Source organism: Arachis duranensis, chromosome 3 (genome assembly GCF_000817695.3).
Source record: "Arachis duranensis cultivar V14167 chromosome 3, aradu.V14167.gnm2.J7QH, whole genome shotgun sequence".
Classification (NCBI taxonomy): Eukaryota; Viridiplantae; Streptophyta; class Magnoliopsida; order Fabales; family Fabaceae; genus Arachis; species Arachis duranensis.
This window is the reverse complement of record NC_029774.3, coordinates 102,519,332-102,532,774: the sequence shown is the minus strand read 5'-3', so window position 1 is coordinate 102,532,774 and position 13,443 is coordinate 102,519,332. Positions and strand designations below refer to the sequence as shown.

Below are 13,443 nucleotides of genomic sequence, written 5' to 3'. Positions count from 1 at the left end.
TAAAGCTCAGTAATAGTCCAGCTAAAGACAATAAAGAAGCGCTTGCTGGGAGGCAACCCAGCCATTTACAAAGTTTATTTACTAATTAAATAAATTTCCTTTTCTTTACAGGTATGTGTCAAGTATCTTCAAAAGGTAAAATAGCAATTGTTTGGGTTCACAGAGTTACAGGGGAATTTGGAAGCTCACTAGCGTGGAAAAGCCAGTGAGAAATGTTTTGGGCGTTGAACGCCCAAAAGAAGCATCCACTGGGCATTCAACGCCAGTAAAGGTAGCAATCTGGGTGTTGAACGCCAGAAAGGATCATCTTCTGGGCGTTGAACGCCAGAAAGAAGCTCCTTATGGGCGTTTAACGCCAGAATCATAGCATCCTGGGCGTTCAGAAAAATGCCCAGTGACAAAGGACTTCCTGGCGTTCAACGCCAGAAAGAAGCAACAGCTGGGCGTTGAACGCCCAGGAGAAGCATCAATTGGGTGTTAAACGCCCAAAACATGCAGCATTTGGGTGTTTAACGTCAAGATGGTGGGGAGGAGGTAAAATTCGTTTTTTTCAAAAATTTTCTAAATTTTATGTTTCAATTCATGATTTCTTGCATAAACATGTTTCTAAATATCATCCTTCAATTTCATTCTTGCATAAACATGTTTCCAAATATCATCCTTCAATTTCAAAATTTTTTAATCCTAATTTCTAAATCTCTAATTTCTGAAATCCCTATTTCAAAGATTTTACATGCATCTTAATCCATAAAGACAGTTGATTTTCAATCCAATCCAACTCTCTTTCCAAGCTTTTTCCCAACTTAATTATCTTTTAAAATCTTTTTCAAAATTTTAAATTTCAAATTTATTTTTAAATATCATTCATATCTTTTTAAATTATATCCTTTTCTTGTCATATTTATCTTTTATAAATCATATCTTTTATCTTATATCTTTTTCTTATTTTCGAATACCGACCCCCCTCCCTTTATATCCACTTTCGGCGCCCCTCTCATCATCCACCATTCCACACTTGCTCTCCTCCTATTCCTCTTCTCTCCTTTCTTTTGCTTGAGGACAAGCAAACCTCTAAGTTTGGTGTGCTTATCCGTGATCACAAAAACACTCTCACTTTGATCATGGCCCCTAAAGGAAAACAACCCAACCCAAGAGGCAAGAAAGAGAATATTCTAAAGCCACTTTGGAATCAAGGGAAGTTCTTAACTAAAGAACATTCAGACCATTACTACAAAATAATGAGCCACAGACCAGTGATCCCGGAAGTCAAGTTTGATCTGAAGGAAGATGAATATCCGAAGATCCAAGAACAAATTCGAAACAGGAACTGGGAAATCCTAGCTAATCCTGAAACGAAAGTGGGAAGGAACATGGTTCAGGAGTTCTATGCTAATCTATGGCAGACAGACAGGCAAAGAATAATTGGAGCTGCCTTCTATGACCATCGGACCTTAGTCAGAGGAAAGATTGTTCATACCCATCCTGACAAAATCAAGGAGATCTTTAAGCTTCCTCAACTGAAAGATGACCCAGACTCCTTTAATAGGAGAATGATGAGGGTAAATAAAGGTCTGGACAAGATTCTAGAGGATATATGTATCCCCCAAGCCAGGTGGACCACCAGCACGACTGGCATCCCAAATCAACTCAAAAGAGAAGATCTCAAACCAGTAGCCAGAGGCTGGGTGGATTTCATTGGGCGTTCCATATTGCCCACCAGCAACCGTTCTGAAGTTACCATTAAAAGAGCAGTGATGATTCACTGCATCATGTTGGGAAAAGAAGTAGAAGTCCATCAACTGATCTCGTGTGAACTATACAAAATAGCAAACAGGAATTCCAAGGATGCCAGATTGCGGGAGCTGAGCAAAAATCTGAGTTAGGCTGAAAAAGGACTGCTAATGCTGTTGGATCAGAGATGCCAGAGTGAAGATGGGAATAACAGAATATATTTCAGTTGAGAGGCCAATCACTAAAATGTCAATGGAAAGACAACAACTGCAGGATGATCCAATCCAGAGGAGAGCACAAGAAGTCCTCCCAGAACTTCCTCAATTCGAATATTGGGAACATATTGAAGCATCTATTTCCAAATTGCAAGAAGCTGTGAACCAAATAAAGGAAGAACAGAACAACCAAAGCAGCATGCTTTGCAAACTGCTTAAGGAACAAGAAGAGCAAGGGCGTGATTTAAGGGAGCTGAAGCGCCAGAAATTAATCCTTGAAGGACCAAGCATCCCACAGATCAAAGGAACATCTACTTCCTAAAACACAGATTGTTGAGTTCTAATTTTAGCTCTAACTCTGTGATAATATTATTATAGAAATTTACCTTAAAAGATATATAGTAGTAGTAGTAGTAATTAGCATATCTATTCTGGTTTTATTTCCAATTGAGTTATAATTTATTTTTCTCATCATCATCAGACATGAATAAAGTAGTAGATTTTTAGAATAAAGAAGTAGTTGCATGAATAAAATAGTAGATAATTAGAATAAAGAAGTAATTTATTTTTTTCGAGTTCTTAATAATAAAAATTATAATTAACTACATGTGGTGGCAACACTTTTTGTTCTCTGAATGAATGCTTGAACAGTGCATAATTTTTATCTTGAATTTTATGAATATTGGCTCCTGAAAGAATGAGGAACACGAAAAATATTATTGATGATCTGAAAAATCATGAAATTGATTCTTGAAGCAAGAAAAAGCAGTGAAAAAAAATTTGTTACAAGAAATCATTGGATCAAGAAAAGGAATAAAAGCCAACAGCCCTTAAAACCAAAAGGCAAGGCTGAAAAGGATCCAAGGCTTTGAGCATCAATGGATAGGAGGGCCCAAGGAAGTAATTCCAGGCCTAAGCGGCTAAATCAAGCTGTCCCTAACCATGTGCTTGTGGCATGCAGTAGGATGCCAATCATTCTGAAATTCAAAAGATACAGGGAGATGCCAAAACTGTTCAGAAACAAAAAGCTACAAGCCCCGCTCATCTGATAAGAATCTGAGCTCCACTTAAAAACTCTAAAATATTATTACTTCTTAATTTCTTTTAATCCTATTTTATTTATCTAGTTTCTTGAGGACAAGCAACAGTTTAAGTTTGGTGTTGTGATGAGCGGATATTTTATACGCTTTTTGAGGGTAATTTCATGTAGATTTTAGTATGTTTTAATTAGTTTTTAGTAGAATATTATTAGTTTTTAGGCAAAAATCATATTTCTGGACTTTACTATGAGTTTGTGTGTTTTTCTGTGATTTCAGGTAATTTCTGGCTGAAATTGAGGGAGCTGAGCAAAAATCTGAGTTAGGCTGAAAAAGGACTGCTGATGCTGTTGGATCCTGACCTCCCTGCACTCGGAATGAATTTTTTGGAGCTACAGGAGTCCAATTGGCACGCTCTCAACGGAGTTGGAAAGTAGACATCCAGGGCTTTCCAGCAATATATAATAGTTCATACTTTGCTCGAAGATAGACGACGTAACTTGGTGTTGAACGCCAAGTATATACTGCTGTCTGGAGTTAAACGCCAGAAACACGTCATGATCCGGAGCTAAACGCCCAAAACACGTTATAACTTGGAGTTCAACTCTAAGAAAAGCCTCAGCTCGTGGATAGCTTTAGTCTTAGCCCCAGCACACACCAAGTGGGCCCCAGAAGTGGATTTCTGCACCAATTATCTTAGTTCACTCATATTCTGTAAACCTAGGTTACTAGTTTACTATTTAAACAACTTTTAGAGACTTATCTTGTACCTCATGACATTTTTAGATCTGAATTATACACTCTTTGGCAGCATGAGTCTCTAAACTCCATTGTTGAGGGTGAGGAGCTCTGCAGCGTCTCGATGAATTAATGCAATTACTTTTGTTTTCCATTCAAACACGCTTGTTCTTATCTAAGATGTTCATTCGCGCTTAATTATGGAGAAGGTGATGATCCGTGACACTCATCACCTTCCTCAATCCATGAACGTGTACCTGACAACCACCTCCGTTCTACACCATATTGAATGAGTATCTCTTAGATTCCTTAATTAGAATCTTCGTGGTATAAGCCGGATTGATGGCGGCATTCATGAGAATCCGGAAGGTCTAAACCTTGTCTGTGGTATTCCGAGTAGGATTCTGGGATTGAATGACTGTGACGAGCTTCAAACTTCTGAAGGCTGGGCGTTAGTGACAGACGCAAAAGAATCAATGGATTCTATTCCATCCTGATTGAGAACCGACAGATGATTAGCCGTGCTGTGACAGAGCATTTGGACCATTTTCACTGAGAGGATGGGAAGTAGCCATTGACAACGGTGACACCCTACATAGAGCTTTCCATGGAAGGAACCTTGCGTGTGGGAAAAGGATTTCAAGGAAAAGTTAAAATTCAGAGGACAAAGCATCTCCAAAACTCCAACATATTCTCCATTATTAAAGTAACAACTATTTATTTTATGCCCTTTTTACTTTATACGAGGCTAAAGAATCCTATTGGTATTCTAACTAAGATTAATAAAATAAACATAGCTTGCTTCAATCCAACAATCTCCGTGGGATTCGACCCTTACTCACGTAAGGTATTACTTGAACGACCCAGTGCACTTGCTGGTTAGTTGTGCGGATTGCAAAAAGTGTGATTGCAATTTCGTGCACCACCTGTTTATCAAACTTAAAACCATTTTGGAAAACCTTTGATTAATAAAATAGCACATCTTTCTGCAACCCATTGGGAGACGACCTGAGACTCATACTCCCAGTATTTTAATTCTAATTTCGTGACAACTCTTTTCTAAATTGACAAGTAGATTTTTGCTGGTTAAGAGCTGTACTTGCAACGCCATTTTTCTTAATAATTCTTAATTTGCCAATTTCCGCCACGTCAGCGCACATGCAGGCATTAATTGGAAGTTATTTGACACGGACTCGATTGAGACACCTTGTTAAATTGAACAAGTACTCAAATAAAAAATAGAACAGTTGTTCGAATGGAGAATCGAGCGGTTACACAAGTAGAGAAGTCGAAGACTTTCTCTAAGTGAGGAATTTATGGGTATCGTTCATGGACAAAAGAGCGGGAACAGTTACCTAAGAATTCGCATACAAGGCAGCGTCATGTAATTAATGGTCGGTTATGGAAGTGGCCTATAAATTTTAGTAAGTTTGAGAAAATAAGGGTTGGAACTTCTTATCAAAAATACACTCAAGCACACTCATATCCCAGCGAATTCCTATGTTTGTGTTCGAGTTTGATTTCTATAGGGTTTCTTCCACTGTCTTTACATTTCATTTACAATTCTTGCAAAAACTTTATCTTTCAAGCAAATTTATGTTTCAAACATTGTTTAATTTTCATGTTCAATTTACATTTCAGTACCTTTAATTTCCATGTCTAAAGTCCTTTGGTCCAATCGAAGGCATCTTTATCGCTTTCTTTAAATTTCAATGCAAACCTTTTCGATTTCAGACAATTTTACTTTTTGAATCCTTTGTTTTACACTTCTTTTACTCTTGCACTTTTTGAACTTATTTTCTGTTTTAATACTCGTTTAATTCGAGCGCCTTTGATGCATTTATAGAAAACTGATACCTACAAAAGAGAAGTTAGTTTCGCTTTCAGATCATTAGAATTGAACCACTGTCGATTTGCTAAAAATCGACAAAACACAAATATATAATATTCAAAGCCAGATTCAGATAAGATAAGAACATGAATTAGGGCTGTCATTGTATACAAGGATATTCATATGATGGACACTTGGTTTGTTGAATGGTTATAGCCATTACATCGTGTACATATCACAATGTCATAGGGTGGTCTTTTATTGGTATATATAGAGTTTAAATAAATTATAAGTTTAACTATTTACTCATTGGACCGCTTCAATATTTAATTACATCATGATACAAATGAGTACTGTGATGTAAGGTTACCGTCGGTTTAGAATTTTTACACAAAATAATTTCATCAAAGTATAGATTTAAACTGACAAATAATCTTTAATTAAAGTTTAATTTTGGTTGTTACAAGTTCAACCTAATAAAAATAATCGAGAGTATTACTCTCGGATGGTTCTTCTTAGAAATTGCAATCGAGTGCTAAATTATTGGTTATGAGTTTTACGGGGTGGATTAATGATAAGACAAAAAATTAAATGGCAAGAAATTTAAATGACAATAAAATAAATCAAACAACTAAGATGACAAATACTAAAGAGGCATTCATGGCAAGGATTGAGAATTAAGGTTTTCTATCCTAGTCATTAATCATAATACAATAATTCTCAAGAGCTAAACCTATTACGTTATCTTCGAATCGGAAGAAAGTCAAATATGTCTAGTTAACCCCAATCCATAAGTAGCATCAATGAAAACAAGATTAACTAATCATTCTAGATCACCAATCTAAATTGGGTATTAATGACTCAAGATTGCCTAATTTCTCTTTTTAAGTCAAGAATGCTCAAAATCTACTCTAAAACTAAGCCAAGTATTTTATCAAACACTTGGTGTGCAATAAAAGAAAAGCATATTAAATTACAAAAATAATAAAATCTACTACTACCAAAGAAAAGTAAATAATAATAACAACTCAAATAAACATCAATAACATCAAAACAACAAATTGCATTAAATAAAATTAAAAGTAATAAGAGTGTTCATAAAACTAAAATAGCATAAATAAGAGATTAACAAAAGAAACTAAGAGACTAAAGACATTAGAACATGAAAATATAAATGAAACTACACTAAAACAAGAATTAAAGAGTGAAATTAAAGAGAAACTTAAACTAAGAACCCTAATTTCTAGAGAGAAGAGGAAGCTTCTCTCTCTAGAACTAACCTAAACATGTTTTTAACCTAATCTAATTGCTATCCCCCTCCCCCCATCCTTCTTGAATTTGGCCTCTAATAGCTTTAGAAATGAGTTGGATTGGGTTCCAGTAAGTCCAAAAATCGCCCCAGCATGTTCCTTTAATGAGGTCACGTGACAAGTGTCACGTGTACACGTGGATCACGCATATGCGTGGCCTGGCGAATTTCCTTCCTCACGCATACGCGTGAGGCATACGTATGCGTGCCCATGATTTCCACCAAATCCTCTTTTCTTCATGAATTCTCCATTTTGCATACTTTTTCTTCACTTCTTCAATCCAATCTTTGCCTTTTAAGCCTGAAATCACTAAACAAACACATCAAGGCATCAAATAGAATTAAAGAGAATTAAATTTAGCAAATTAAGGACTTAAAAAATATGTTTTCACTCTTAAGCACAATTTAGGAGAAATTCACAAAACCATGCAATTTCATTGAATAAATGTGAGAAAAGTTGATAAAATTTACTAAATTCAACACAAGATAAATCACAAAATTGAGGTTTATCAACCTCCCCCCATTTAAACCAAGCATGTCCTCATGTTAAACCAAGAAAGATACAAAAAATAGATATCAACATTTATTCAATGCAAGTACTATCTACATGCAAATTATCTATATGCATATAACTATTCTAATTACTATCTATTTATATATAAACATATATATAGTCAAAGTAAATCAAATTTTCAAAAAAAATATTTATGCACAATCAAGGGCCAAAATAATTATAACAAAATCAAATTCACAATTGAATTGAGTTATTCAAACGAATTTATAAACTTGCAAGATAAATAATGATCAAATATGGAAATATGGAATTGAGCAATTGAACCCTCACCGGATGTGCATATGCACTCTAATCGCTCAAAGTATTTAGGGTTAATCCACTCAATTCCATCCTAATTATGTTTTCTAAAGTTTGTTCTTCATCTAACCAATCAGCAAATATTTAATGTACATATGCAAATACTATGAGAACTTTTCAAGGTTGTAATGGGACTAAGGGTAAAGGTAAAGATATATATATGACCAAGTGAACTAAAATTTGAATCTTTGCTTAATCTAAATTCTCACCTAATACATACACAACCTACATACTTTTAATATCAAACTTAGCTACCCAAAATCTCGGTATTTGTTTTTATCTTATATTCAGTTCATTACCAAACAAAATACAAAGATACTAATTTTTGTATTTCGATCCTTTGTGTTTTATTTTTAATGTCTTATCTTGTCTTATTCTCAAAATCAAACCAAATGTATCCTAGATGATTACATCATATCATACTCTGAATTTGATATTAAGAACTAATTAAGACTTTAGTTTGTTGTTATGATTATGAACTTCAAATTAAATTATGCTTAAATTTTTATTTGATCAGATCATTAATTATTATTTATTTACATATATAAATAAAATTTTTAAATCAAATTATACTCTAAATTTAATTAAAATCATTAATTTATAATTAATTATAAGTTAAATAATATGTTTTCTAGCAATTCATGTTTTAAATTTAGTTCAGATTACTATTGTACAGTTAATTATAATTAAAATAGTGTATTTTAAATAAAATAATACTTTATCTTAAATAAAATAAAACTATACTTAACACGTAAATTAAAATTGAAATAGCATCCTTAACTTTAAATTAGATTTCTAATTTTTATTATAACAACAATATTTCAATAACTAATGAAATTGTAATTATTAACACTTAGTAAGTATTTAATTTAATTATAAATATAAATAATTGTCTAACTTTTTAAATTTAAATTAACTATTTAATTAATTCATATTTTTTAATATGATTTATTTTAGTATAACTATTTAAATTTATTTCTATTTAGATATATAAACTATAACTGATTCTTTAGTTTCTCTATTTCTATTATTGAAGGAAAAAAAGATCAAGTAAATTTATTGGCATAAATATTAATCTAAAATTATATTGATATTTTTAAATTTAGACCATATAATTTGAACCAACGGTTTAATTCAATACGGTTTAATACAATTAAAACCAAACCCAAATTTAGAAGCAAATCCTCCTTTAACTAAAGCATTTGATTTCGACACTTGCTAGAATCAGAGGAGGGACTTCAGCGGAAGACAGAAGCAATGTCTTCATTTAAGTGGTTATTTTTAAGGTGAAGGTGTGCTTTTTTTTGTTTACTTTGCTGAAAATTGTATGCTTTTCATCAATCTCAAGTATCAGACTATCTGTTATCATTATCATTGGTTCATTCTCATGTTTAGAAGATGAACCAAGTATTACAAACTAAATATAAGCACTTAATTTATTTGAAACGTAATGATTAAATTATCAATTGGGTTTGGTTGAAGTCTTTCTTTTTTAGCTGAGAATTTCATAAACTTTCTATAACTTCGTTTTCTTTTTCGGAACTTCAAGCCTAGTGTTATTTTGGAAACGCAAATAAATACATACAAGTAATACAAAATAAGATATTGAAACAGATTATCTACATTCTATTTTATCCTAAAAAATTTCATATATAATATATTAAATTACATCTGAGACTCAAGATATTTTTCTAGACAAGAGTACAATCATAAAATTCGAGAATAAATCTAATGGTGCAAAGATTATAACGTCCTTTATACTATACAAGTTTAATTATATCTCACTATCTCAGGATGCGCAACTCACCACATGTATGATTTATTCCAAAAAAACTAACATTATTTTCCTTTATGCTTTGTTTGATGTTCATGCAAAGTTTTCAAGTCTCTGATGTCCATCTCAGATACCATTTCCAATACCAAATCTTCAAGCACATCTTCCTCCACTTCTTTCACAATATGTTCTATATCAACTTGGATATTTAGCCAAGATTCACTTCTTTCTAAGTCCTTTCCAACCAGCTGGTCTAATGTTATTTGTGATGGATGAGGCACAAAATGCAATTTAATCACTTCAGCAATCTCTTGAGCAAGAATTTTCTTTGCAAAATATGCTTGGAAGTGTGGATTTTTCCTTGCAATGTTAAATGGGAAACCACAATTCTGATATACTTCCATGAATGCTTGCATGACACAGTCAAGCAAGATTGCATTGCAAGAAAGTTGACCCATCGATCCTTTCAGTTCATCAAATGTGGATGGATCATGCATATCGGCTGATTCGCACTTCATCACGAGTTCATCCCATTTCAAGCCGAAAACCTTAACAATTTCCCTTGAGCAGTCCAACATGTCCTTGGAGGAGGCTAGATTGTTTGTTCCATTTAAGGAGGATCTTACAAGTTCTGCAAAATGGTTATCTTCGATTTGTTCGTGCACTGCTTGTACCAGATATTCATCTGCAATAATTCCTAAATCATGAACTGGCTTTGATAACAGAGAGAACAAGAAAGTAGAGTTGAATATATCTCTCGACAAATAAATAAATAAATAAAAATACCTGGTTGTAATGTGGAATGCTCAACAACAGATTCAGTCCTTTCTTCTATTCTTTCAGTGGAAAATGGGCTTGATGAAACAACTTTGGGTGGAAAGGACAGAATTTGGATCTCTGGATGTGAATCCTAATAAACATCGAATTTCATTATTCATATTAAGGATGAAAAATAAAAGATGTGAATAATTGATAGATGTAAGAAGATAGAACTTAGCATCTCTATGTCGTTTCAACGAGATTGTCAAAGACGTAAGAAGAAACTTACTTGAAAATGCTCAATTTCTCCGGTTGAATTTCTTTTATCCAAGTTGAGAGTTGGACTGTCATTATATCCATCATCTGATTCAGAAGAACACATCTTAATTTCTCTCTTAAATGGATCAAAACAAGATTTTATAAGCTTCTCAAAGCATATATATATATATATATAATTTGCCAATAAGGTTCAAATAAAAAGTTTTAGCATACCTCTAGGATTATCAGACTGTGCATGTAGATCGCCTCCAGGAAGACTCTCTTCGGTTCTAATATCAGTACCAAAAGGCTTCGACTTATCACTAAATGTCTTAATGGTATCTCTTGGTGCATTTTTATGTCCCAAAAATCTAATGGAACAACCATTTGCCCTTTCTTTTTGAAGCCCCAACTTGGTTCTATGGTCCATTTGATAGTTGTCCAAGTATCTCATCCCTTCAGTGATATAACCATGATTGTAGTACCTTTGCAAGCTTGATATGGACTCAAAGTTAGGAAGATGCTCCTTTCTCCTTACAGACAGACTTTTCCTATCTTTAACAGGCATGTTCAGTGTATTTTGCTCCGAAGGGCTGACTGAAGCATCACCTGTCATCCTATTGCAACTTTCGCTAACCGAAGCATCCTCCTCTCCTATGCACAATTCAGAATCTTTGAACCTTTTCTCATAAATTGAAGGGGAAGTCTCAAGTGAATTTCCCACACTTTTCAATTCTTTTAATATTTTGCCATCTTGCAAGAACTTGCAACCACAGGGATCATTTTCAGGCTTTCCATCAGTTTTCTGTTCTTTTCGCCTTGCTCTCATGACATATCTCAACTTCCTCTTTATATGACAAAGTGGAAAATGTGAAAACTTTGCATTTTGTGGATTATGAATCAAGCTTCGATGAGAATGCAGCCATGGACTATCAAATCTAGTGGCAGCAGAATTTTTCTCCTTATTTGTGGTAGGTTTCAGAACCACTATTTTGTCACGAAGTTCCAGCTCAATATTTGAACCGGAATCATGTCTATCAAAGGAAGATTTAACTGGCTTTCCAGATTTTCTTCCATTACTGTTTTGATATTTATTAACTTGAGAACTCTGTAAACCACTTATCTGTTTCACCAGCAGAGAGTTTGGATCTTGTAGAAGTTTTAGGAAAAGCTCTTTGTTTGAGTATAATATCTGTAAAGCATCCAAGAGTTGATCAGGTTGACATTCTGCACCTTGTTTGCTTAGATAGTTTTTATTGACAAATTTTGGATCAATAGTCATCTTTGTCACTTTATTTCCTTGATCTGCCGCCATCTGAGCATTCTCCACACAACTGACACTTTTACAACCATAATCTCTTCTTCTGGAATTTACCTGTAGTCAGAAGAACTCTTTCATCAGTGGTAATATAATTATAAATTAACATGCAACTCTAAAGCTTAATTCATAACTTTATGATGTATGAAACATTTTTCATGAAATTAGTTGCTGGATCCTCAATTTATGCATGATCAGAACTTACACCAATGTGAGGGTACATTTCATCAACTGCACTAAGCTCACTTGAGCTACTTCTGTTGCTTGTGTTTCCTGCATCTGAGATACAAAAAGCAGAAATGCCAGATTTTAGAGTAGCAAAGTTGTAGACATGTAGTTCCTCATCTTCAGGAAATTAAAAAATGAAATTATGTGCAAATTATAACTCTTACCAGTGCCATCTCTACTCAAATGCCTCGCACTGAAAACCAATTTTCTGCTGAAATGACCTCCAAGAAAATTAAAAATTCCGAACATTCGCGACGTGCATGTTTGGTCAACCAGAGGAGATGGTCTTCTCTCCATGCCAAAGAGAAAAACTTATTTCCAGCTATTATCTATCTGTGATCTTCACCCTAACTATAAGAAATGGGAAAATCCTGCGCAAAACTGAAATCAGTTTTCAAAGACCACATTTGACAAAAGCGATCAGAACTTTTTTACTTATATATTACAACTAATTCACCATGTTTTCCGAAATTAAGTAAAGGTGAATTCTCTAGATCGCATCATCTGATAGTGTGATAATAGGTTTTCCATTTTTTCATAACGAATTTACAAATCTATGCTGATATAAGTACAAAGTGAGAAACTAGCTAGCTGCATTAAGCCATATATAGCTCTTGCTACATGGCCAATTTCTCTTCATATAATCATATTATACTAACAGAAAGTTTCAGTAAATTTTAACCCTTAATTTTAATTATATATATTTTTTCATAATTAAAATCAACCGTTAAAAATGACTAAAATATTAGTGTATTGATATACTCAAAAAGTTTTCCTATATTATACTCCCGTGTCCAATAATTGAGTCACTATGCACTTTAATTATAATAATATAATAATATATTTCAGAGAGAGAGAGAGAGGGAGGGAGAGAGACAGTTAAAGATAGTACCTGGATATTGGAGAAGAACAAGAGTATCAAAATGCAATACCTCACCAGAATGAAGAAGAGATTGAATGCGGAAATATGTGAAACACAGACACGGATAAAAAGGGAAAGGGAATTGTTGGACAGAGGAGCAAGACATGTGCAATTGTGTAATGTGTGCACAATGTTACATAATAATAATACATATATAAATAGTCAATGATATTAAGATAAGGACATTTAATAACGTGACAATGACTGGTAAATTGTAAAATAAACAGTTTGTTAGGCAAGAAGAAAACTTTCAACTCAAGCTAACTTTTTCATTCCCACCTCTCTCTTTCTAAATCCAAACCCACTCTTCTTTCTTCTCATCCCTTCAAAATTCACCTTTCTCTCATCTCAATCTTCACGCACTCTTTTTTGCGTTGGCCCATTGTTCATTTGTTGAGTCCAGCTATGCGGTTTCTCAAAATGTATGGAAACGTTGTCGTTTTTAAGGAATC

At 33.7% G+C, this 13,443-nt stretch overlaps 1 protein-coding gene across 2 annotated transcripts; it reads right to left on the bottom strand.

Moving 5' to 3' along the window:
• Positions 1–9,378: 9,378 nt before the first annotated feature.
• Positions 9,379–13,234, bottom strand: LOC107479933 (uncharacterized). 2 transcript variants are annotated; one of them, XM_016100046.3, is made up of 7 exons: positions 12,962–13,234; positions 12,234–12,450; positions 12,047–12,120; positions 10,758–11,898; positions 10,555–10,628; positions 10,293–10,416; positions 9,379–10,191 (listed from the first exon to the last, which is right to left on the bottom strand). In XM_016100046.3, the coding sequence occupies exons 2-7, from the start codon at positions 12,364–12,366 to the stop codon at positions 9,572–9,574; spliced, it is 2,166 nt and encodes a 721-aa protein (XP_015955532.1). In that variant the 5' UTR covers positions 12,367–12,450; positions 12,962–13,234; the 3' UTR covers positions 9,379–9,571. The 2 variants fall into 2 exon arrangements, with proteins under 2 accessions (XP_015955532.1, XP_015955531.1); XM_016100045.3 differs by having other exon boundaries at positions 12,234–12,440.
• Between the last annotated feature and the right edge of the window lie 209 nt (positions 13,235–13,443).